This window comes from Thermobia domestica, chromosome 5, assembly GCF_964235325.1.
Source record: "Thermobia domestica chromosome 5, izTheDome1.hap1.1, whole genome shotgun sequence".
NCBI classification, from domain to species: Eukaryota; Metazoa; Arthropoda; class Insecta; order Zygentoma; family Lepismatidae; genus Thermobia; species Thermobia domestica.
The window spans coordinates 228320107-228347154 of NC_137458.1; the positions used below are offsets into that span (position 1 = coordinate 228320107).

Sequence of the window (27048 nt, forward strand, 5' to 3'; positions counted from 1 at the left end):
TTCACCTGCATCTTCGGGCAGTATTTCCTCCTTAACAAATATCGGTAACCCAAAGGATGGGTGCGATCTCCTTGGGAAAACGACAGTAAGCGGTTTCGAAGAATTAAGACTGATTAACTAAATCAATCTTATGGGGTTAAAATGTATTTTACGGTACTACCATGTTCTAATATTTTGATTTGTTGGTGAAAAACACTACAAATATATTCAGAATACAAGCATTCTGTAATAAATACTATCATTAAAAATGTTTTTTTTTTTAAATTTTAATAACCCTCAAAATAAGCAAAATTTGTGCAAAAACAAAAATCAAAAAGTGTTACGTAACAAAGAGGGGAGGAGTTAGATCTTGAGTTACGAAGTGTGACAAGAGAAGGGAGGGGGTAAAAATTGGCCAAAAATAGCGTTACGTAATATGCCTACAGCCGGTAAGCACGCTTAAAATTTCGTTGCAATATCTTTGTTAATATCAAAATTATTAAAGAAATACCTGATCTTAGACACCTTCACACCTTGTATAATAATCTGAAATGAAGCAAATTTCTAATCCGAATGAGAATAGGTAAAGATATCACGTATGCTTAAAATTCTTCGCATAAAAATATTTCATATATTTCCTCTCTGCTTTGAACTAACAATAGTCACTTTATGAACTTTAGAACTTTGTGTATGGGTTAGTTAAATGCAACATCAAATTATGTACATACCTTTCAGGAGATGCTTTCACCTAACATTTTAAGCTTTAAACTCACCTGACATCCTAAGGACCAATCAATTTCTTTCAAAGGAAAGAGAGTGTGGCCTATAGTTCTATATCTCTGACGCTGATCCACTTCACATACGGTTATCTTCAACACTCTCTCATCCAGCCACTTCTGAGGCACCTGCAAAGATCACAAGAATGCTTTGCTGAAACCATTATATAATTTGAGGACGTTAAAGATAACACATATGAGTGTGGCCCAAAACGCAAGTTGAAAAAGACCAAGCTTCTATATTGTGTTTCAAAGCAGATTATATATATCTACTAAGATATATGAATATATTTTTAGCTGACATGCTGTCTATCCTAAGGTATAATATTGCCTTGAATAGCATTTTGTTACATACTATATTTCAATACACAAGCTAACACAGTCCACAAGGCTCGTTTACTTGAAAATACATATTGACGCTTGGTATGTTTGTATTTAGGCGCTTATTCCATTTATATTTTGGGCTATTTACAGCGTTGAAATTGAAAGAAAGATACAAAATTTCTGAGCAAAGTTTACTTTATATTGTGCGGTTCAAACTACATTCGTGTATTCTGTCTAGAAAAAGGCATCACAAAAGTAACTAATCCCAAAAGGAATTAAATGAAATGAAAGGTTTAGATTTATGTCCCATCAATATGTCATGTAACCTAAAGGAAATATTATGAACTGATTGGTAGAATAATAATATGGGAGTAAATAGAAAAATCTCGGAAAAGCCACAGACAATCAAAAAGGAGCACTAGGAGTAGCTACTATAATAATTTATAGCTTCTTCCCATTATACACTAAATTCAATTACACTTAAAGGTAGATTTTATTAGGATCACACTAGTGGATCTTATACAAGGATAAATCATACAGGTAAGTCTTGTCATATTTTCACAATCCGAACAGTAGGTTCATGTGCTCACCGTGGTTGACACTAAGTACAAAGTGAAACTGGCCCAAGAGGTAATGTGACAAACAGACTATTTAACACAGAGACTGCTATTTAACACAGGTGGAAATAGCAATGACTGACTTGTTTGCCTCTAAGGACAAGACGTGGTATCGACGTGGAATCGAGGAGGTTGCCAAAGAGGTGGTTGCAGACAGTTCAACACACGGGACTATAGTTTGAATGTTAGCTTGCTTACATTGTACTGTAATAAATATAGATACCTATATGTCGTATACCAGGATATTGCAAGACTTCTTTGTAATATAGTAATGCGTACGTTACATCTGGATATTGCAATAGACAGGTAAAGCAATCATCTGGCCGAAATTGTTATTTGTATCAATACGTTAACATCTCTCTGGGTAACGGTGACCTTAAAGGTGGGCATCCATACACAATACGTGGAATACTGATTGTTTCAACTACCAGCATAGCTACTTCATTCATAAATATAAGTTTCGCATTATCCTTACTATCTTGATCATAGTTTATTTTCAGATAAATTTTCTTTTCTGAACTTTTCATACTTTCAAATAATTTTTAGAACAACTTCCATTAAATAGAAAGTGAGAGTAATTACTTTAAAGTATGTCTATAGCTTTTCAACCGTTAACTTCATTTAACTCTTATTAGCAGTAAAGTCTTCGTGTGAATGTAGTTTTGAACTGGATATATCGGGATAGTTTATACACTTAATATCAAAAGTGATAACATTCGTAGAATATAAATTACAAAAACTTTTATCGCTTTAACGAAAATATACATTAATTCACTATATGCTATCATATGTTTGGTTCATCATTTCGAAATACAATACAATCTCAGAAGCTCTATATTGAAATATCGGTGTTTGCACGATTTCTTTAGAACTTTATTTGTCAGATTTCAGGATATCTAGATTGATTAGAAACCAAGCTAATAACATAATGAAATATTACACAAAGAATATAGTAAGAGGGTTTAGACGTGATATTTCATACTTTAAACATAGTAACATAATTTATTGCAAACAAGTTAACTTACACACACAATTTAGAAATTCCTTTCCTTTTTATTATGAAATTATTTCTCAATTATCTGTAACGGTTTGGAAAAATACTGATTTTTATCCATGTTATCCTGGGGTTCGTGAGTATTTTCCTTGGATCCCTTTGCTATCACACCATAGGTGTCTTCGGCTAGAACGAACATATATAGGGGAGCATCTCTTCCTTTGAATACCGTTTCTATCCTCAGCACCATTAGGATTGTATTCGTAACTCGCTGTACTATAGCAACAGACTGGGCGAGGAATGCATTCTGCATTATTACACTAACTCGGGGCAAGCATTATAGTATTGGATGCTTATTATATTCCAGTCTTGCTTGCCTTCAGTACGCATCAACGGGACGTTTATCAATCATAGTTACATCGCTGCCACATTAGAGCTCGTTGTGGTCTCACATCTGTAGTTGTTGAATGGAATAATTTTCCAATGACAAATAGAAATCGAATGTAGCATAGAACCTCCGACAGAAACTACTTGTACGATTTATTAATCCATTTAGGGTTGTATACGATACAACGTATAATACGATAGGGTTGTATACGATAGAATTAAAACTGCTTCGTCTCGGAAAATTATCGCAAAAGTAAAGAATTATTAAAGAATCATATCGGGAAGTCTATCTGCTTCCATTGGAAAAGCTCTGTCTCGTTTCTCCTTAGGACAACTTTATCTTCGATAACCCACGTGTTCTCCTGATGATTGAATATTGTGCATGTATTCTCCATAATAGCTCTGCAATATATTGAATTAAAAGACTTGCAGTATCCCAGAAGAGCATTCAATGTCTTTTCCTGCCAATATCTCGTCGCATTGAAGCAGCTATTGGCGTCTATAAAATAAGTAAACTCATCTCTAAAAGATATGTTAAGCTTCTGAGTCTCTGTCAAATCTCACACAGATGGGTAATGGTGATGACTCCACTTTTGTGGCCTTATAAATGTAAGACATTTCACTTTTTTTAAAAAAAAATGCACACAGATCAATTTTGGGCATTCTTGAAAGTACGGACAATCCAATATGACTAAGAAGATTCCAAGGAGAAAAACGTTCTGGCTTGTACAGTTCGAGTTATTAGATTTAACTAAAGACAATCGTGGAGACCGGCAGCATTTACATAATTGTGGATACAGATTCGAAATGAAATTTTTGTAAGCTATCACCACCATTACTTCTACTAATACCTCTAATCAATGTTACTAACTACTTATACTACCATTACCACTAATCAAAAGTATACTGCTATACCAAACTAAATTAAGATACTGCTAAACATTAGTGATTATAGACAGCTATCTTATTCATACTTTTCGAGCTCCTTGATGCATCAAGAAGAGTCATAGTCTTTGGAAATCTTGACAGGCCATTTGAAGTTCGTCTCAACTCAAATTTCGCCTACCACGAAGTTTTCTCGACATGAAGGCCCTTATGCAGAGTCGTTTTGACCTATAATTAGCATGATACTAAAGGCCTGACTACTGCAGGAAACATATGTTAGTCGAAATCTTTAGTATGACACTAATCATGTGTCAGAACGACTCTGCATAAGGCCCTCTGTCTTCTGACTAGAAAGCTTTCATTACACTAATCACCAATTTGACGTGTGCATTACTGACTGATGTAGCAAGAATATACAGTACTGCATTATTTTGAACAGATTTGATGCATTTGTTCTCCCGAAAAATGCACATGATAATTCATAACCTTCCCATTAAATATTGATATAAATTTCAAAACACAAAATTCATTGTACAGTCCATTTCTATCGAAATTAATTTTAAGCTTTAAATTATTAAATGAAAACAATATGAACACCACGCGATAGTGCAGACTCAACAATAAGAGTGCGAAACTAGCCTTTTGTTAGTGCGTACAACATTAGCAAGATAATGTAGTAGGCAAGATGGTTAAAGCGATATATATATATATATATATATATATATATATATATATATATTGCTCATTAGGCGAATGGCACCAATATCGATAAAACTGTCAGGTAAAAGGGATGTAACTTTATAGGTGACGGGTTGAACATCATCTAGCAGAAAAGAGAAGTTCTTTTTTGTATATTTTTTTATTGTTTCAGACACTTGGAATAAGTATATGTTGTCTAATGTTTATTATAAGAACTGCAGGTATATACACCACTGCAGCTAAATCCACTGAAACGCGTCTCCAATATGTGCCACAGACTTGGACAAGTCTAATTTGACCAATACTCCTGGAGACAGCTCTGAGACCGCCACGCCGTGCAATGTTGTTTGCTTGGGGAAGGTTCCATGGAAGGACGTTATTATCTCAATAGAGGTAAGAATCCGTTATTAGTACCGTGCTCAATCAGAACATTGCCGATTGTTTACAGCAATGTACTCCTTATTTCATGTCTGTCTAGAAATGCTTTTTTTTGGAAGTGTAAGTTTCGGTATTTGTGATTCCATGGCTACTAAATCAATACCAAGCATGGTGCAGCGAAATACTCCAGGGCTTGTGCAGGACTGACTGCAGAAGACAAAGATGTCCCACATGTTTTATGTAATATCGATGTAGCTCTTTTAAAGTCACGGCACAGTGACACTGTTTGTTTTTCTTCTTATAGACTAAAACGTTCCAGTTTGGAATTTCATTTCAACTTGGGAAATTATTGTTTTTACATTTTGTCTTTTTATCTTCATCTTGCGCTTTGATTATTCTATTTTTTGTTTCAGTCATGTTGTGTAGTAATATTTGAATTCACATAATACAGACGATGTAAGCCGATGTAAGCAGTTGCAAGATTTATAATAGTTTCTAGTAGTATCCTAGACTTGGCGTAATTACCTGCACGTGTTGGTAAATACGCCAATTGGTAATACCTTTTTCTTTTATCTTGGGTACAAAATAGAAGTGAGTCACATCATTGCCACCACGGAAAAGGCTACTCTGCTGCGCACATATTTGTTCTTTGTGTTTCATGAAAATTAAGGCCATACAAAATCCAACACCCTTAATATGGCTTATTTGCCTGCACCTACCTTATATGCGATTTCAGTAAAATATATGATACTTGAGAGTTTAAAGAACATTTTACTCATACAATTTAGCAGCATCCTATACAATTGAAGACACAAATTCGAAACAAAATTTTTGCAAGCTATTACCATCATTACTTCTGCTAACAACTCTAACCACTCTTACTAACTATCTACTTATACTACCATTACCACTAACCAAAAGTATGCTGCTATACTAAACTAAATGAAAATAACACAAAACCTTAGTGATTAGACACCTATCTTACTTATACCTTTTCGAGCTCCTTGATGCATCAAGAAGAGTTCTATTTTCCGGAAATCTTGAGAGATCAACTACCTTGTTTTGTAAATAATGGTAGATGTGGACAGGATGGCGTAGAAAAGATAGCGCGCTGTGTTTACTTGCCTTTAGTGGAGTGAATGCTTGCATTGCCATTGTTAAGGCATGCACAAAAGTGTGATCTATGTACAGTACAAGATTTACGTATAAGCTAAACAAGCTATAGCTTAAGGCCTCACTATCTTGGGGGCCAAAAAACTAAAGGAAAAACTGGATACACATTTCCACAGTATAAGAAAATTAATAAATAAAATAAAATATACATGTACCTAGCACCAGTGCTTCCTATTGTGTAGGCTACTATAATGTAAGTAATGGAGCCCCTTCTGCTAGCCTGCTTAATAAAATATCACTAATTTCTTCATTTCTGTATATAGAGTGTTTTCCCTCATCTAGACACAAGAACGATCCTATTACCTTCAATAGCTTAGGGCCCCACCAAATAAACCCGGCTCTGACAATGCACTAAGCTAAGTAGCGTTAAGAGACAGTTGAATGTGGTATTTAATGGATCTACAGTATGTTGTCTGAAATTATTTTATTACTATTGTTTCTTATTTCTTCATAGATAATTGATATAGTCCCTTTCATATCTCATGCAGACTTTGGATATAATTATATGTGGGTCTGCGAAGATGAAGCGCAAAATTTGCGTTTTAGTTTCCATAAATAAGTATAGCACTTACAATTTTTCACAGCCATTTAATTATCTTCTCTTTTTAACAGTTTTAAAAAGATGTGGTTTCCGACTAAGTTTGTGCATATGAGAAGATATTTAGCGCCTTTGTGCACCATGTTTTTAAAACTCAAGTTATAAATTTATCATGTGGATAATATACATCGACTCAATAGAAATTGTAGTTATAGAATATTCATTCAATCTAAAGTATATATTTATATAACCCGTAATTGAAGTCAGATGTTACATGTTCAAATACTTGCTTTAGAGCAAGTAGTAATATTCACAGGTTTGATTCTATTAATCTTAAATACAGTTTGATCTCGATAACTAGAATTTCATGATAACTCGAATTTTTCCATATTCCGTTCAATTCTCCGTAGCCCAATGTTAAAATAAGCTCTGTAAGTCGAATTTTTAAAAATTACAACCTTGGTAAGTCGAATTTTAATGGTTCCATAATCATAGTAGCTCGAACTTTCGTATCTGCGAACCCCTACAAGTCGAAGTTTACCTTATAAGTCGATTTTCTTTTGATGTGACCTCGATTACTCAAAGCTATAACTCTATGTTCTTAAGCAATTGTCTTATAATTAGGAATTAGATATCTGGGCTTTCAACATCTATGGCCATTTAGCCCGTCACGTTTGAGGGATGACATCTCTCGGGAAGCACATTATCCGGGGAAAGGGAAGGAAGGAAGGAAGCGGCCTGGAAACTATAGGTTAAGTATTACACCGGCATTTGCCTGGTGTGAATGACGAAAACCTAGGGAAACCTCATTCAGGGTGGCTGGCCTGAAAACGTGTTTCACACTTTTTCGACAGAGTGTCCCCACCGGAAATCGAAGGCGGGAACGCTCTAACCTACTTCTGTCATGCACTGTTGCTAATGTGTACTGTAGTTGCGTCTTACTCTAGATATAAAAGACCTCTCTTCACCTGTTTCTAGGTCAATAACTCTTTCTCTTCCTTGGAAATTTCACAACTTCGAATTATAGAGATTGGACGAATAAAACTTCGATTTATAAAACTCATGTAGACATTTTTAATGAGAAACGCGGAACTTCGGTATCTCGAATTTGTGTTGTAGTCACTTTGATAACTCGAATCTTGATTACTTGAAAATCTTGATAACACGAATTTTTATGTATTCCCTTCAGCTTCGGGTTATCGAGATCCCACTGCAATAACAAAACAATGTTTAAGTGTCTGTTATTAGTTTTCGCATAGAAAGGAGTCACCTAGAGCCACCATCAAATTGTATACACAGATAGATCCTCACCAGATCTAATGTGGTATGAAGCTGTTTTTTCGATCTTCAGCTCTGGGAGCTCAGCTCTTCAGCAGATTATCGGGGGAGGATCAAAATGTACACACGTTTCTCGCGGTTTCTAAGAACACTTTGGCTGTATGTATCCTGCGTTGCATATGGGTAGGGCCGGACACCAAAGACCAGTCAAGACGAGAAGAGAAATAAGATTGTCTCATTTCGTAAAGTTTTGATGAATTCCTATCTCGTCTCAATTGTCTGAAAGTTTGTCTCGTTTCGTTTTGTAAATCTATGTCGTGATTTTCTTATTTTCCTCTACAAGTTATCAAAATTCTTCTATGTCACGAGAGGTCCACGAAAAGTGTGACATATTGTGTATTAATTTGCGCATCTTTAAACGTAAACAAACGCTCTTCATTGTGTTCCTACAATCACTTTATCAATTTATAATTTTTTAAAGATTTTTTTACTATGAATCATGTAACACTAAAACAGTTTCAGACCTAAGACTACGAGGCTTATGAAATTTCCCGTCTCGTCTAGATTTTAAAAAGATTCTTTCCCTCTTGTAAGCAACACTACTTATTAGTTATGCGGGCTTACATAACAGCAGAGGATAAATACACGGACAATGGAATATTGATATTCTTCTTTTCTCTTTTTATCCAAGTTCTGAATTAAGACATGATACGATATTTTAATAAAATTCTTTCCTTATGTTCACTGACAGATAAGGTCGACTGAGTGGTTTCGTCCTGTGTCGTCGGAGTTTCGATGTAGACCACTTGTTTTGTATGGAGGAGGTTTCATACCTGGGAAGAGTGTTTCATAAAGACCTGGTTGCAAACAATCCGTAGAAGGCGAAGGCGTTGTTTCCGGTGTTATAGAGATGAGGTCTTGTGTAATGTACCATTACAGTTGAGAGTAATGGCAACTTTTTTCTACGCACCCTGTACCTAGTAAATTTTTTTTATTCGATTTCGGTTTAATTACACAATTTATTTATTCTCCTTACTTCAAATTAAATGTAATGAATCGAAAGGTTTCGTTAGTAATCATATTTTAACTGAATAATATATTTATTTATATTTTGATTAATTGTAAATCCCATTTTCGCATATACAAGTTGAATAGTTACAAGGTTTACCATTATGACGTCATACCAAAATATAGTTCCGTCATTGGACATAAATTTCCTTATTTTAAACCAATGTAGATTTTGGCCAGGTACCTAAATTTTCCCTCACCCCCTCTCACTAGTCCATAGTCACTTTCAGATCCGGTTACACCTGGATTTGCCAAATTTCTATTCGCTTTGTAATTTCCGCGGCTGGAGGACTCTGCCTCATTGGTTGAATTTTCCAATCCCTGTTGTTTTCGGCGCAATATTATCATAATAATCGGACACACTAGCAGGAGCAGCTTGTGATTTTCGTGCCACATATTTTTCGGGAAGGTCTCGAATTTTCAAGGAAAACTAAGGTAACATATAATGTAACTTAATAGTTAAAGATTTACAACGGCATAGGAGCCCGGAAAATTCACAATTTTTGGTAAAGAAGCGGCAGTTAAGTAAAATACAGGATTTCGGTTTGCAAGAAGCCATGTTTGCTGCCCAGATAGGATAGACAGTTTATGAGAGTGATTTTCTGATCTTTTCAAATTCAGTTAGGGATTAGGGACAATACGACCTGTTTTGTGTGTTTCGGTCGTGTATCTGGTAAATGTGATTTTTTTTTTATCAATAACTGCATGTACATGGTAGGTTTCGTGGTGTGATATTAATCAGCAGAATGGCAGCTTAAGCTAACAAGAAGGGGCTCCTATTCCTTTTTCGAAATTGAACCATTTCTAGCGGGGGATGGGTTAGTTATTGTTTGTTTTAGGGCCTTTTCCCCTTTCAGGGGAAGGGTCCCTCAATAAACCTTGTTAAGGTGCCTCCAGGGCATCAATCTTTAGTAATCATTTTGTAAACCTGTTTCAAGTAATTGGTCAGGTCAGTTGGACCTAGGGTTACCCTTCTCATTTTGCCCCCCATCAAGTTCAATAGAGCCAACTCTATATACCGACAAGGAGTAATATGGTTAAAGGTGCTTGCCTTTAATATGCATGTAATTAAATGGTGCTTGCTTAGTTAGTATTTATGTGTAGTATTTATAGTGGTGTGTGTAGTTAGTAGTTCTGAGTGAGTTCATGATTTTACCATAAGGACAGTGTATTAAATATGCGTCAATTTAGTACCATTTTTCTAACTATACATAAATAAACGAGAGTAAATATTAGATTTCTGATTAATAAGTACAAGTATATATTTCAGTACACGGTAAATTATGCCTCCACTTCAGCGCCACCGTGTTCGTTTTCGGTAGTCAATTGTTTGTTGACATTACGACATCGCCTGACTTAGTGATCTAGATTGATTTTGGCCATTTATTCTCAAATTACATCCCGTGGACATGGTTTTCGGTTCAGATGAGTATACATTCATATAAGATAGCATGAGATCTTACTGTACTGAAAATTACAGCTTGCTAGGTCCAGTAGTAATCGAAATATCCACTGAAATAAAGAATGCCTATTTTCTTAATAGAGGTAAAGTCCATATGCTGCTACTATTTGTTTCAAAATGATGTTTTAAATTCTCTTTCCCGTGGCTGTAGAAAATTTCCATTGTTGCTTTAGTTTTATCAGCAAATCAGAAATAAATTAATCGTTGACAAATTAACTTTCAGTAAATACACGTATGGTTTTTTTTTAATACGAAGTAAATACAATTTGGGTGCTTCGAAACAAAGAGTCCGTGGTTCGATGAATGTTATCGTGTAGTAGTTTAATCGTGATAGATTGTGATAAATATATTTATTAGTGTGTAATATAAATATGTGTATGGCCTGCGTGTAAAATGTATGAAATAGGGTGTCTGTAAAATATTACTTCGCGCGAAAATGAGTAAATAATGAATGAATATAATGATATATTAATAATATGATATAAAATATGAATGAGATGGTATGACACCTATATTTAAATGGATAGGCCTAGTGTATATTATATAGTGAGAATATGAATACGTTTACTAAAAAAAATCTCTCGCGTTTTGACTTCTACACCAGTACATACATCCAACCGAGTTTGCTATTTGGATAGTAAAGTATAGTTGTGAATTGTGTGTTACTTCGCATTTAAGTACCTCATAGTAACAGCCCCGGATTCTTAAGCCTTTCATCAGATAGGGTAGCATCATGTGGGAATTACTTTTAAAGGTTGACAGAAATGATAATTAAGAAAGATAACTGCTATATCCTGTGATCATCGAAAAGTACAGGTTTGGTCATTTGTACCTGTAACATTCATTGACTTTCCGAGATTTTTTTTGGTTGCTTACCCTATTTATTATGCAGTGCTCATATAACTTAGATCGGACTATCCGATTAAATCAAGCGCTACTAAATTAATATTTATGTCAATCGCGTACCCGGACGTCGACCCATGACCATCTTAAGTATTTTCGTTTTTTTGTCAGTTTAATTAGTTGATGGAAATTAACGACGTCCCAGACTTTGGCATGTCTGCGCAGGGTAGCCATCGGTGATGTTTGGTCATTGAAATCACCGATCCAAAATTCAGTTTATTTAATTTTTTTTATTTTGGCAAATCCTCATTAGGGATATCTTATCTATTACTCTAGTGTCATTACTATTCTGGACTCTCCTAGTTTCTTAGAGGTCGGATGATTTTTTTCTTTTTGAAATTCTAAATTAGCGCCTTCTTTAACCTTCCGGTGGATTCCGGGATCTCCAAGGACTCAACCGGATACAGCGAGGAGGGGAATTTCCTTAAAACTTTCGTCTTTCTGAAAATTCCCTTGCGGGCACGGACTAGTTGTGTGTTTGGAGATAACTTTTGAGTTTACGTATTTAAGTAAATCACCCCCTTTTGGCATAAAAGAGAATATTTGGTTATAGTATGTTGTATACGTAAATTCGACCACTTATCTTTCGTAGTTGTAGTGTTCTGTCTCCTCTCTTTTTACCTATTCTTTCCTCTACTTCTTCTCTAAAGTTTTTTAAATTTTTCAACCTTCCCCCCCCGGTTCTGAAACTCATGAAAACATACAATATTCATATCACTTATTTCGATCGTATGTACTAACTGAGACATCGAAGGATGCAATTCGTGGAGGTATTTCAGCACAACTCAGGACCACTTTCGCGATATTCAATCCACCACGGGGGAAACTGGCGAGAAGGTACACTATAATTTCAGATTCCCAGAAACTTACTTGTTATTCATTGATCGTACAAATTATACCCATTGACGACTGATTTCTGGTTTTCTTTCTATTGATTGGTTATATGGTGTATGTATTAGTAGTTTGGGCCCACTAGTTTCGAATAACATTGATTTTTTCATTCTCTGTATATACATCTATATATGTACTTACATAGTTTAAAGGGTTACGTGCCTGCTCTATTTGTTGTATTTCCACCTCCTGTGTCAACTTACTAAATAATATCAAGCATTCCTTTATACGCGGATCTTAGTAAATTGAGAATTATAATTAATTATCGGGTTTATACATATACATTTCAATGTTGCAACCTTATGAAAAGAAAAAGAATTTTGTTAATCAGGGTTTTTGTTTTGTCTTTGAGCCAATAAAATGTGAATATTTATCGAATATAAAAAGGTTATGTAGAATTTAAACGTCGACGAAATACTGAGATTGGTATTAAAATGAAAATGAAATATTTGAGTTTTACGTCCCACGGTTATGCCGGTTAGGCTAAAGGAGACGGTGATAATGAGAGATGAGTGAAATGGTGGAATGAAGAAAGTGGGAGGAAACGGGAGTACCCCGAGAAAACCCACGAGCACGGTGTTTGTCCACCACGAAGTTCACTTGGCGGGGGCTGGGGAGATTGATATTAGACTGAAATTGATTATATTGAGGAATATATATATATATATATATACGAGTATGTATGTAAAGGGCTCGGTATTTACCCTGGTTGTTTTAGGTTGCCACAGATTTTTGACACCCGACACTGACCAACTATTTGTGATATAAAGTATTACCGCGTAAATTGTAATAAATGACACCTTATTGAGTTGTTATTGATGTTTGTGACTATTAAAGTTGAATATCATGTTAAATACTGCATGTAAATAGAACAAGTAGCAGGTCGTAAGAAAAGTAAAAATAACCCTAATTCTTATCCAAATTTATTTTGCGAGATCATAGTGAACTCTGTAACCTACGAAACAGTGCGCCCCACCAACAAATCCTTCTATCAGTAAACTATGAAACAAATCCTTCCCCTACGACTGGAAACATAACTATTTGGCTTTCGTCAGGTCAGTGACTAAAATCTCTTGACTCCATGATCTATACTAGAAATAAAAAATCAGTGATCTTAATTTGAACTGAGTTTGGTTAATAATTAAGTAATGTGAATCCAGGACCTACGATGAGTCCATTGAGATATCGTATAATGGAAATAAGTTCCCAATAGCTATTGGAAATGATCCCAATTCGATAATTATTTACTTTCCTTTACAATATTTCTAAAAAATATCCAGTAACAGTTCCCTTTTTTTCGTACTTTCTCTATTTTTCTTCTCTTCTTATTCCAACTTTCTCTTCTCTTCTTTACTTCTTCTTCTATTTTAATAAAACTGAAAAGGGGGCCGTGACTGGGAATTCTATATGTAATAAACACGGTCATGTATTTATTTTAAGTTTTTTTCAGAAGTCCGATGAAAAGTTTTTTCATTTCGATCGAACGTAGTATGTTCGAAATTAAGAAATGGATAATTATATTCCAATATAATTATACATAAGCCTATAGCTTCATGAATATTCCCACCAGGGGTGAAGGGTTCCCACTCACGACTTATTCCATGCATCACAAATGTTGCAGAGCTTTCTTTCTTTTTCTTTCTTTTTTCTTTTATTTAATTTCCCTTTTCAGTTTTGAATTGGTGACCGTGACAGGATGGTTGTCATGGCAACGTTTGTTCCCGTGGCAACGGATTTCAGTTTGAATTGGCGACCGTGACAGGACTAAACTGAAGACCGGTAGGTCTGAATTTTTTTTAAGAATGTCAAAGAGTGAGTCTGAAGGCATGTTGTATTGATTACAACATTGAAATTAATAAGAGAAATTTTGTAGTCAAGTGAAACAACTAGAGTCGTTGGCTACTTTGTCATTTTTGTTTCCTTTTCTAAGGGGGAAAAAGAGAAGGAGTGTCAAAATTTTTTCTAAATTAGAACTAAACGCTAGAAGGGCTTCAAGGAAGGAAAGAGAATGGGAGTCCTTTAATTCATGAATAATACTTGTCTTGATAGCGAATAAGTATTTCATAGTATATGTGATTTGTGATATATATCTTGTCTTTTGTAAAGTGTCTCAAAGCTATGGCAACAAATAAGGTTATTGTGTCACAGGACGAATGTGAAGTCACGTGCACTCAATGCACGTTAGATGAAAAAGCTAAAAGATCTCGCGCCCCGCGGAGATTAATATGATGCAACGGTTGTGGACTAAAATGTATCCACTTTGCTTGCACCAATTTGGATGATACTGGTGAAAATGCAGAAAAAGTTCAAACCGGCGAAATAATAAAATACTGTGAGGATTGTGAAAAGGACCGAGGCCAACTATCTCCAGCGGAGATATCTGACCTCGATGATGAGGAAAAGAATGCAAATCACAGTGATTCTCGGGATCAGACGGTAAACCCGAAGGAAGGAATGCCATCTGGAGGGTCTGACACGTCTCCATTAATTCGCCAGATGATGCAAATGATGAACAACAAATTTGATGAATTGAAACAGAACAGTGCAGATCTGAGACGTGAGAATACGGAAATGAGGCGTGAGATAAATGAAAAGTTAGATCAGAATAGTGCAGATCTGAGGCGCGAGAATGCAGAAATGAGACGTGAGATAAATGAAAAGTTTGATACCTCGAAACGAGAGACCGATGCTCGATTCGAGGTACTAAACAATAAATTTGATCAGATTTGTTTAGACTTTGCTTCTTCAATTAGCAAATTGAAAGGCAAACGTCCACTGAATTAGATCAGGTTAGATGCCAGGCCCAACATTCTACCGAGCAGCTCGGAGACGAAACAAATGAAAAATTAAATGAAATAGATGTAAGGTTCGAGAGCACGAACACAAGATTCTGTAACATCGAACAAAAGGTTGAACAGCAGCAGGCTGAAATAAGTAAATTAAATGTTGCAATATCCAACTTATCAATAGAAACTAAACTAGAGTCGGTTGATCAAAGAATTAGTCAAATTCAAACCGAAGTAGACAGTCTTAAGGGAAATATTACTAAATTGGAACTCGTCAAGTCTGATATCTCCTATCCTTTTCCTGGTAGCGATTCTCCAGGGAAAATTTTCCCAGAAACAAGTAACGTCCAACCGGTAAAGAGTCAAGTGTTGCCTGATGCACGGGACACAGCAATGTATTGTCCCCCGCACCAGCCAACCTCGAAATCATGGTTGAGTAATTTCAATGTACCGATGCACTCAAGTGTTGTGACTACAACAGTCACTAGCGTAAATGCTCATTCTACTTTTGCAATGGTACAATCTTACAGCGTGCTGCCAGGAGGGGAAAGGAGATGTGCCGGACCGTCGGTTACTGCCATGGTGGGTCCTAAGTTCGAACCTCAGATGGTCGACACTAATTATAGAACCTCTCTTGGTCATATGGGAGCGTTCAGTTTGGTGACCACTCCTTCGGTGGCAAATCCGGTGACAACCCCAGCCGCTCAGGATAACGCGTTGATTCCAATAGATTCTTTTCCTGCCCCGTATAGCATGAGCTCTAAAGTTTCCCTCCGGGATATTGAACGTTTTCCCACTTTCGATGGCAACATTGCTAACGGGTTACCTCGAGTTTTCCTGCGGAGACTGCAGCAATATCTAGATATACAAACTCACTGATGGGGAACGCCTACAAATAGTCGAAAAATGTTTGATCGCCGCTTCGGGCGCATGGTTTGCCTCTGTTAAATACCAAATCCGGACGTTCAGTGATTTTTTGATTCTTTTCAAAGAAGAGTATTGTAATGAGCACATCGAGCGGCTCCAAAAGAGAAACTTACAATCACTCCGGTATGATCGCTCCAAGTATGGGTCCCTCTTGGACTATGCTTGGAAAATCATTGAACTATATTATCAGATAGCTGAACATCCCTCTCAGGCCGAACTGGTAGAAATTATAGTTAACGTTCTTCCACCCGATGAGTCCCGGGCCATAGCGTCCCACTTGTGCCAAACGGTGCGAGAAGTCACCTCACGTCTAGCTGCCTTGTGCGGCAAGGAAATTGGTGGTCCACCAAAACGATACTTCGCCCGACAAGCAAAGATTCTAAAACCGACGAAGACGAAGGTAACGGCAAGTTGCCAGACAGATTTCCTGAGTTATACCCAAGCTGGATCTCGTTATCCTAGTGGGTATGGCTCAGAAAACAACAATAATGGCCGGCGACTATTCAGGAATCGACCCATGTTCAATAATCGCCGGAATTATCGTCCCTATGACCGTACCAACATGAAATCGAACCCGGATAGGGGCGATAACGCTCGGAGGAATTTTAACAGGACGTACGGAAGAAGGGAGAACGGTAATAGTCAGGGTAATAATAATAACAATAATAGTAACAATAATGTAAATCGACCCCAGAATTCAGTCCCTTCGCAAGTGCGTGGTAACGGTGAGCCTAGAACAATATTAAATGGGAGTGATAGTCGCGAAACTGCGGTAAAGTCGACAAACTAACGCCGCAGTTACCTGATGAAATGGGGGAGGATAACTGCGGGTACATATACCCCATTAACCACAAAATGCAACATCCTAACAATAGTGAATCCGAGTTTCAGATACAAGAATACCCCTCACTGAATTCCTTAGAATTTATAATAAAATTCGTAATCGATGAAGAGCCATTTGCGGTGGGGGAAGAACGCTATTTCTCGGCATCTCCCAGCTTGAAGGGAAGTATCGGTTGCGTTGAACTTGTTGCTACCATAGATAGTGGTTCGGAGCTCTGCTTAATGGACTGGGAGGTGTGGAGAAGATTGAAACAGCGCTTCCCCTCTGCAAAATTAAGGCCATACACGGGTCTTAAACTGGGTGCATTTGCTGGGAAGGAAAGTTTTTCAGTTCAAGGGGTTCAAAATTTCAATCTTAATATTCAAAACCATATTTTTGAAATAGCTATATTTGTTATCAAATACTTGCGAACGGATTTAATCCTGGGTTGCCCATTCTTAGATAAGTTCCACTGTATCATCGACCGTGAAAAGAAAGAAATTCGTATGAAAGATGCAGTTACTGTTTCAACTAATAAACCAAATGTAATGTTAGTAGGAATACCGGAAAGAGAGATTGCAATCGGTGAGTCAGGGCGGCCAGTGATGGATCAGCCCATGCTTGACCCCAGGTTTATCTGTCAAGCTGCCTGTGCAGTGACATCTCTCAATGGGGGAGAGGTTAACAGGGATGATCAGCTGGATCCATTCCTGAATGCCGAATGCAATGTCTCTCCACAATATATCGATACTTACACTACTACTCGGGATGACTTACCACCACCAATTAGATCAGGTCTCCGTAAACTATTGTTACAGTACAGAATTCTCTTCTCCGAGTACCCACGTCGTGTTAATGCGCCTCCGTACAAAATTCAACTAAAAGATAACGAACCAGTTGTGGGACCTTGCTATTCTGTACCACAAGCAATGCAACCCGAATTTGAGGCCGAATTAAATAAATGGTTACGGTTAGGAATTGCTATAGAACAGATGTCCCCATACAGAAATCCTATTCATGTTGTCAGAAAGGCCTCTGGGGGCGTACGTCCCGTTTTGGACCTCAGGGCTACCAACTCTAAAATTATTTCCCCTCAAGCACAGGTTGAACCAATAGACGATTTATTACATCGTATTTCACAAGCCACTTGGTTCTCATGTTTTGATGCATCTAGTGCCTATTATGGGATCAGTTTGTACAAAGAATCATATCAATGTACTAGCTTTGTTTATAAAGGAAGGCAATATTGCCTTACCGTTTTGCCACAGGGATTGAAGAGCAGTCCTGCTGTTTTTCAATCCGTTATGACTAATTTTTTCAACGAGTCAACTCATTCTTTTGTAGTTTTATACCTTGATGATGTTATGGTAAAATCGGCCACAGAAGAAGAACACTTATCTCATTTAGAAAGAACCTTTGAAATTTTCAAGCGGGCAAATTTTTCCTTAAATTTTCAAAAATGTAAGTTCTTCGCACGGGAAATAAAATTTTTAGGTCATATCATTAGTGGCAAAACGATAAGGGTCGACCCTAAATTAAACGAACCCATTCGTTGTTTTCCGGTTCCGAAATCAAAGAAGGCATTACAAAAGTTCCTAGGCCTCATAGGGTGGAGGAGAAAGTTCGTACCAAACTTCTCTGGACTTACCGCTAAATTACATCAACTACTAAAAAAGGATCAAAAATTCACATGGAATGATGAAACATTGGAAACTTTCCATAAGTTAAAAGAGCTTATTAGCAATCCGCCTGCTTTAAGTCAGCCAGATTTCTCCCTGCCATTTCACATACAAAGTGATGCGAGTATGGAAAATCTGGCTGGCTATCTTGCACAATATCCCGCAGGTCAAGAAGATCCTAATGTCATCGGATATGCTAGTCGACGGGTAAAGCCATACGAGTTGTCTCTATCGATCTCTCAGTTAGAACTACTGTCCGTTCTGTTCCTATGTGAGCACTTTGAACAATATATTATGGGTCGTATACCGTATGTTCATACCGACAATGCAGCAGTTACTCATGCTTTCACTCAGAAGAACCTTGAACCAAGAACCACCAGGATCCTACTTAAATTACAGAAATTTGACTTAACATTTCAGCACTGTCCAGGCCGCGAGAACCTTATCGCCAATATACTTAGTAGGTATCCGCCTGAGGTATTGCTTGAACCCGAAACCCATTATGTGCATTTCCTAACGAAAACACAATATGCTGACATTGATTTAGATCATATAAAGAAAAATCAGGAAACTGATGAGTTATGTCAAACGCTCTTAAGGCAATATGAAAATAGTGGTAATCAGAGTAGAATCGCAATGCATTGTGGATTAATGTACATAAAACCGTTGCGAGTTCAAAAATGGCTTTTAGTAATACCTCAGGCTTGTATTCATCAAATTATCAGTATTGTTCACTCTAGAGGTCATTTTGGAGTTCAAAAATGTTATCGCTTTTGTCGCGCAAATTTTTATTGGAAAAATCAAAAATCTACCATAAAAAATTTCATCCGAAACTGTATTCAATGTGCGGAAACAAAGTTCACAAACCGAACCATAGCTCAGCAAGAATATCACATAAGAGCAAATGTACCCCATGAGACTCTGGGGGTGGACCTCATTGGGAAATTACCACCTAGCCAGGGATACTATTATATTTTATCACTAATAGATATTTACTCTCGTTTTGTTACTTTTCTTCCGCTCAGAAAAGCTCATACCAAAGAAATAATAACAGTACTAGAGAGAAGATACTTTCACCTTTTACCATATCCTCAAGAATTCTTAAGTGACAGGGGACCACAGTTCCAGTCTAACCTGTGGCAGGATTTCAGTGCCAAGTACTAAATTAAACATAAGAAAACAGCTAGCTATTCACCTCAGGGTAACAGCATAACGCAGCGCAGCCATAAAGAGCTCAATAGGTTAATTCGGCTATGGTGTAATGAAGATCAAACCACATGGTATAGATATCTTGTAAAAATACAGGACCTTCTTAATAATTCCTATTGTTCAAGTATTGGTTGCACGCCGTCGGAACGCAACACACAATTTATTTATTCTCCTTACTTCAAATTAAATGTAATGAATCGAAAGGTTTCGTTAGTAATCATATTTTAACTGAATAATATATTTATTTATATTTTGATTAATTGTAAATCCCATTTTCGCATATACAAGTTGAATAGTGACAAGGTTTACCATTATGACGTCATACAGAAATAAAGTTCCGCCATTGGATATAAATTTTCTTAATTTCAGACCAACGTAGATTTTGGCCAGGTACCTAAATTTTTCCTCACCCCCTCTCACTAGTCCATAGTCACTTTCAGATCCGGTTACACCTGGATTTGCCAAATTTCTATTCGCTTTGTAATTTCCGCGGCTGGAGGACTCTGCCTCATTGGTTGAATTTTCCAATCCCTGTTGTTTTCGGCGCAATATTATCATAATAATCGAAGACACACTAGCAGGAGCAGCTTGTGATTTTCGTGCCACATATTTTTCGGGAAGGTCTCGAATTTTCAAGGAAAACTAAGGTAACATATAATGTAACTTAATAGTTAAAGATTACAACGGCATAGGAGCCCGGAAAATTCACAATTTTGGTAAAGAAGCGGCAGTTAAGTAAAATACAGGATTTCGGTTTGGAGGAAGCCATGTTTGCTGCCCAGATAGGATAGACAGTTTATGAGAGTGATTTTCTGATCTTTTCAAATTCAGTTAGGGATTAGGGACAATACGACCTGTTTTGTGTGTTTCGGTCGTGTATCTGGTAAATGTGATTTTTTTTATCAATAACTGCATGTACATGGTAGGTTTCGTGGTGTGATATTAATCAGCAGAATGGCAGCTTAAGCTAACAAGAAGGGGCTCCTATTCCTTTTTCGAAATTGAACCATTTCTAGCGGGGGATGGGTTAGTTATTGTTTGTTTTAGGGCCTTTTCCCCTTTCAGGGGAAGGGTCCCTCAATAAACCTTGTTAAGGTGCCTCCAGGGCATCAATCTTTAGTAATCATTTTGTAAACCTGTTTCAAGTAATTGGTCAGGTCAGTTGGACCTAGGGTTACCCTTCTCATTTTGCCCCCCATCAAGTTCAATAGAGCCAACTCTATATACCGACAAGGAGTAATATGGTTAAAGGTGTTTGCCTTTAATATGCATGTAATTAAATGGTGCTTGCTTAGTTAGTATTTATGTGTAGTATTTATAGTGGTGTGTGTAGTTAGTAGTTCTGAGTGAGTTCATGATTTTACCATATGGACAGTGTATTAAATATGCGTCAATTTAGTACCATTTTTCTAACTATACATAAATAAACGAGAGTAAATATTAGATTTCTGATTAATAAGTACAAGTATATATTTCAGTACACGGTAAATTATGCCTCCACTTCAGCGCCACCGTGTCCGTTTTCGGTAGTCAATTGTTTGTTGACATTACGACATCGCCTGACTTAGTGATCTAGATTGGTTGATTTTGGCCATTTATTCTCAAATTACATCCCGTGGACATGGTTTTCGGTTCAGATGAGTATACATTCATATAAAATAGCATGAGATCTTACTGTACTGAAAATTACAGCTTGCTAGGTCCAGTAGTAATCGAAATATCCACTGAAATAAAGAATGCCTATTTTCTTAATAGAGGTAAAGTCCATATGCTGCTACTATTTGTTTCAAAATGTTGTTTTGAATTCTCTTTCCCGTGGCTGTAGAAAATTTCCATTGTTGCTTTAGTTTTATCAGCAAATCAGAAATAAATTAATCATTGACAAATTAACTTTCAGTAAATACACGTATGTTTTTTTTTACTACGAAGTAAATACAATTTGGGTACTTCGAAACAAAGAGTCCGTGGTTCGATGAATGTTATCGTGTAGTAGTTTAATCGTGATAGATTGTGATAAATATATTTATTAGTGTGTAATATAAATATGTGTATGGCCTGCGTGTAAAATGTATGAAATAGGGTGTCTGTAAAATATTACTTCGCGCGAAAATGAGTAAATAATGAATGAATATAATGATATATTAATAATATGATATAAAATATGAATGAGATGGTATGACACCTATATTTAAATGGATAGGCCTAGTGTATATTATATAGTGAGAATATGAATACGTTTACTAAAAAAAATCTCTCGCGTTTTGACTTCTACACCAGTACATACATCCAACCGAGTTTGCTATTTGGATAGTAAAGTATAGTTGTGAATTGTGTGTTACTTCGCATTTAAGTACCTCATAGTAACAGCCCCGGATTCTTAAGCCTTTCATCAGATAGGGTAGCATCATGTGGGAATTACTTTTAAAGGTTGACAGAAAGGATAATTAAGAAAGATAACTGCTATATCCTGTGATCATCGAAAAGTACAGGTTTGGTCATTTGTACCTGTAACATTCATTGACTTTCCGAGATTTTTTTTTGGTTGCTTACCCTATTTATTATGCAGTGCTCATATAACTTAGATCGGACTATCCGATTAAATCAAGCGCTACTAAATTAATATTTATGTCAATCGCGTACCCGGACGTCGACCCATGACCCTCTTAAGTATTTTCGTTTCTTTTGTCAGTTTAATTAGTTGATGGAAATTAACGACGTCCCAGACTTTGGCATGTCTGCGCAGGGTAGCTATCGGTGATGTTTGGTCATTGAAATCACCGATCCAAAATTCAGTTTATTTAATTTTTTTATTTTGGCAAATCCTCATTAGGGATATCTTATCTATTACTCTAGTGTCATTACTATTCTGGACTCTCCTAGTTTCTTAGAGGTCGGATGATTTTTTTTCTTTTTGAAATTCTAAATTAGCGCCTTCTTTAACCTTCCAGTGGATTCCGGGATCTCCAAGGACTCAACCGGATACAGCGAGGAGGGGAATTTCCTTAAAACTTTCGTCTTTCTGAAAATTCCCTTGCGGGCATGGACTAGTTGTGTGTTTGGAGATAACTTTTGAGTTTACGTATTTAAGTAAACCACCCCCTTTTGGCATAAAAGAGAATATTTGGTTATAGTATGTTGTATACGTAAATTCGACCACTTATCTTTCGTAGTTGTAGTGTTCTGTCTCCTCTCTTTTTACCTATTCTTTCCTCTACTTCTTCTCTAAAGTTTTTTAAATTTTTCAACCTTCCCCCCCCCGGTTCTGAAACTCATGAAAACATACAATATTCATATCACTTATTTCGATCGTATGTACTAACTGAGACATCGAAGGATGCAATTCGTGGAGGTATTTCAGCACAACTCAGGACCACTTTCGCGATATTCAATCCACCACGGGGGAAACTGGCGAGAAGGTACACTATAATTTCAGATTCCCAGAAACTTACTTGTTATTCATTGATCGTACAAATTATACCCATTGACGACTGATTTCTGGTTTTCTTTCTATTGATTGGTTATATGGTGTATGTATTAGTAGTTTGGGCCCACTAGTTTCGAATAACATTGATTTTTTCATTCTCTGTATATACATCTATATATGTACTTACATAGTTTAAAGGGTTACGTGCCTGCTCTATTTGTTGTATTTCCACCTCCTGTGTCAACTTACTAAATAATATCAAGCATTCCTTTATACGCGGATCTTAGTAAATTGAGAATTATAATTAATTATCGGGTTTATACATATACATTCCAATGTTGCAACCTTATGAAAAGAAAAAGAATTTTGTTAATCAGGGTTTTTGTTTTGTCTTTGAGCCAATAAAATGTGAATATTTATCGAATATAAAAAGGTTATGTAGAATTTAAACGTCGACGAAATACTGAGATTGATATTAGAGTGAAATTGATTATATTGAGGAATATATATATATATATATATATATATATATATATATATATATATATATATATATATATATATATATATATATATACGAGTATGTATGTAAAGGGCTCGGTATTTACCCTGGTTGTTTTAGGTTGCCATAGATTTTTGACACCCGACACTGACCAACTATTTGTGATATAAAGTATTACCGCGTAAATTGTAATAAATGACACCTTATTGAGTTGTTATTGATGTTTTTGACTATTAAAGTTGAATATCATGTTAAGTACTGCATGTAAATAGAACAAGTAGCAGGTCGTAAGAAAAGTAAAAATAACCCTAATCCTTATCCAAATTTATTTTGCGAGATCATAGTGAACTCAGTAAACTACGAAACAGTGCGCCCCACCAACAAATCCTTCTATCAGTAAACTATGAAACAAATCCTTCCCCTACGACTGGAAACATAAATATTTGGCTTTCGTCAGCTCAGTGACTAAAATCTCTTGACTCCATGATCTATACTAGAAATAAAAATTCAGTGACCTTAATTTGAATTGAGTTTGGTTAATAATTTAGTAATGTGAATCCACGACCTACGATGGATCCATTGAGATATCGTATAATGGAAATAAGTTCCCAATGTTTGGGACTGGACTCGATATTTTAAATCTCGATAAACTTTGAAATTTTATACCAAGTGCGTCAAGTGACGAAATGAAAATTATATATAATATGAAGAAACTAAATTTTTTGTCTGTCGTTAAGACAAACGATTAAATACTCTCATGGACACCAATCACAGTGAATAAAGAGAGTAGAAAAAGGAGTTATTATCGACGTGAGAACAAAGGCTCATAAAATTGTCGAAATTTCTCCTCTTGGGACAGAGACTCAATAAAATGCTACTAAAGTGCTTTTTTTTTAAAAGAATGATTAACCAATTATATTTTTTTCTTTCTTTGTTGACAATGATATGTATTCATTGCACTGAATCTTAAATATGTTTAATGTTGACCTTTTAATGTTCTTTTTTTTTAATTTTTGTCTTTCGTCTTTTGTCGAATGTTTTTTTAATGTAATCCAACTTTTAATACCTCTAGAAAGAGAAATGTGTTATTTGATATTGTTGAAAGTAGCAGATTTCTATGCATGCTTATGAAACATTCTTTTTTCATGTATCAAATTTTTCCTGTTATGTCAAACTAAGTTTTTCTTTTATTGAAATGTAATAAATGTCTATAGAAATGTAGTTAGGTTAGTTTAATTCAACTAAATACAACCTGAAGTATACATTGTCCTGCATGAATGTGTGTGTGAGTGAAATGTAGGTTTAGTATTAAGTGCACCAATTATTTTGACATATATGGGTGACTTATTATAATTAATGGTAGTTGGCAATTAAAGTCATTGAATGTCAATACTAACTTAATTTAAGTTGGCTCTATAAAGTAAGCAAAAAGGACGGAAATAGCCTGAACGAATGATCATCATGGGAGAACTGTGAATGTCAAAATCTTCAACAAATAGATGGGTTACTCTGATTTTTTTTTTTTTGGTGGTCGATTTTAACATGCCATCAACTTCGTCGTTTATTTTTAAAATATTGGATATTTGTCTAGAACTTCTGGAAATATTGAATAAACGGTTAAATTATACTTTCTCACCTATCTCAGAGCTAGATTGGGATAATTCGGTAGTTGGGGTTAAATGGATCTAGGTCTGGGATGTATGGGTTAACATGTGTCTACCTTTGATCACCTTAATACCAAACATTCACCCAATAGCTATTGGAAATGATACCAATTCGATAATTATTCACTTTCCTTTACAATATTTCTAAACAATATCCAGTAACAGTTCCCTTTTTTTCTTACTTTCTCTGTTTTTCTTCTCTTCTTATCCCAACTTTCTCTTCTCTTCTTTACTTCTTCTTCTATTTTAATAAAACTGAAAAGGGGGTCGTGATTGGGAATTCTATATGTAATAAACACGGTCATGTATTTATTTTAAGTTTTTTTCAGAAGTCTGATAAAAAGTTTTCTCATTTCGATCGAACGTAGTATGTTCGAAATTAAGAAATGGATAATTATATTCCAATATAATTATACATAAGCCTATAGCTTCATGAATATCCCCACCAGGGGTGAAGGGTTCCCACTCACGACTTATTCCATGCATCACAAATGTTGCAGAGCTTTCTTTCTTTTTTTCTTTTATTTAATTTCCCTTTTCACTTGTCCTAATCAGATTCAGAAGTGCTGTTCTATATGATAATTCAGGCAATTCGGTAAAATGAAAGATATTCATCATGGCAGTGCGGGGAGCCATAAGTTGTAAACCACTGATAGTAGAAGTAGAGATCGGAAGCAGTCACAGATAACACTGACGGAAATAAATAAAAACTTTGCCCAATTTCGTCATTTGAGATTGAACAGAATGCGACTGTCTATTTTGAACAACAAGCCCCCGGCAAGTGCTATTACGAAGTGGACATTTGGATATAAGATGAGAGAAATAACGACATTTCCAATAGGTATATAAATGTCCTGGATAGTGGCTTGATGAGCATCAATAGTAATTTTTAGTGGTACGTTAGTTCACTAATGGTGGTTGTCACAAAATGTAGTTTTTCAGAAGTAAAGAAACTAAATCAAGGCATAAACGTTTCAGTGGACTTCCGTCGTTGTAGGGGGGCACGGTGGCTCAGTGGTAGAGCGTTCACCTCCGGTGCTTGGGGTCCCTGGTTCGATCCCAGCTCGCGCCGTGTGGACTTTGTGGTGGACAAACATCGTGCTCGTGGGTTTTCTCGGGGTTTTCCCGTTTCCTCCCACTTTCTTCATTCCACCATTTCGCTCATTTCTCATTATCACCGTCTCCTTTAGCCTAACTGGCATAACCGTGGGACGTTAAACTTAAAGATTTCATTTCATTTTTTTCCGTCGTTGTAGAGGTGCAACAACTCTGAAGCTAGTAGGATTACCGCCGTAAAGCTCGATACTCTGATAGACCGTTCTGTACTTACTAATATAGTGTAAAAATGTAAATAACGTCAAAAATTGCCACCCGCTTGTAGTGAATTAAGGTGCGGGGAAGAAAGGAATATGTTGAGCAGTTTTCATGCAGATTACCCATATTTCATCATAAAACAGTTGCAAAAGGGCCGTTCATTTCTCTTGATATAAAGAATAAACTGTATTATATACACTTGAAGTTTGTTTTAGGAATAGAAAGGTAACTCTATGATTCTCACTTTGAATAACTGACGCTTCTAGTAAAGATACATATGTAGCTAGTCATGCCATCAGAAAATTAACACGTTACCTGATCTGAGGCAATTTGTAGAAAGTGTTCGTAGTGCTGTGATAAACTGAATA

General features: G+C 36.1%; 1 protein-coding gene across 1 annotated transcript in view; it reads right to left on the reverse strand.

Moving 5' to 3' along the window:
- Nucleotides 1–27048, reverse strand: part of LOC145686439 (synaptotagmin-15-like) — a 440558-nt gene that overhangs the window by 83554 nt on the left and 329956 nt on the right. The window contains exon 4 of the mRNA XM_081759741.1: nt 753–884. Within this exon, the coding sequence (XP_081615867.1) occupies nt 753–884 (132 nt within the window). The remainder of the gene's footprint in view (nt 1–752; nt 885–27048) is intronic.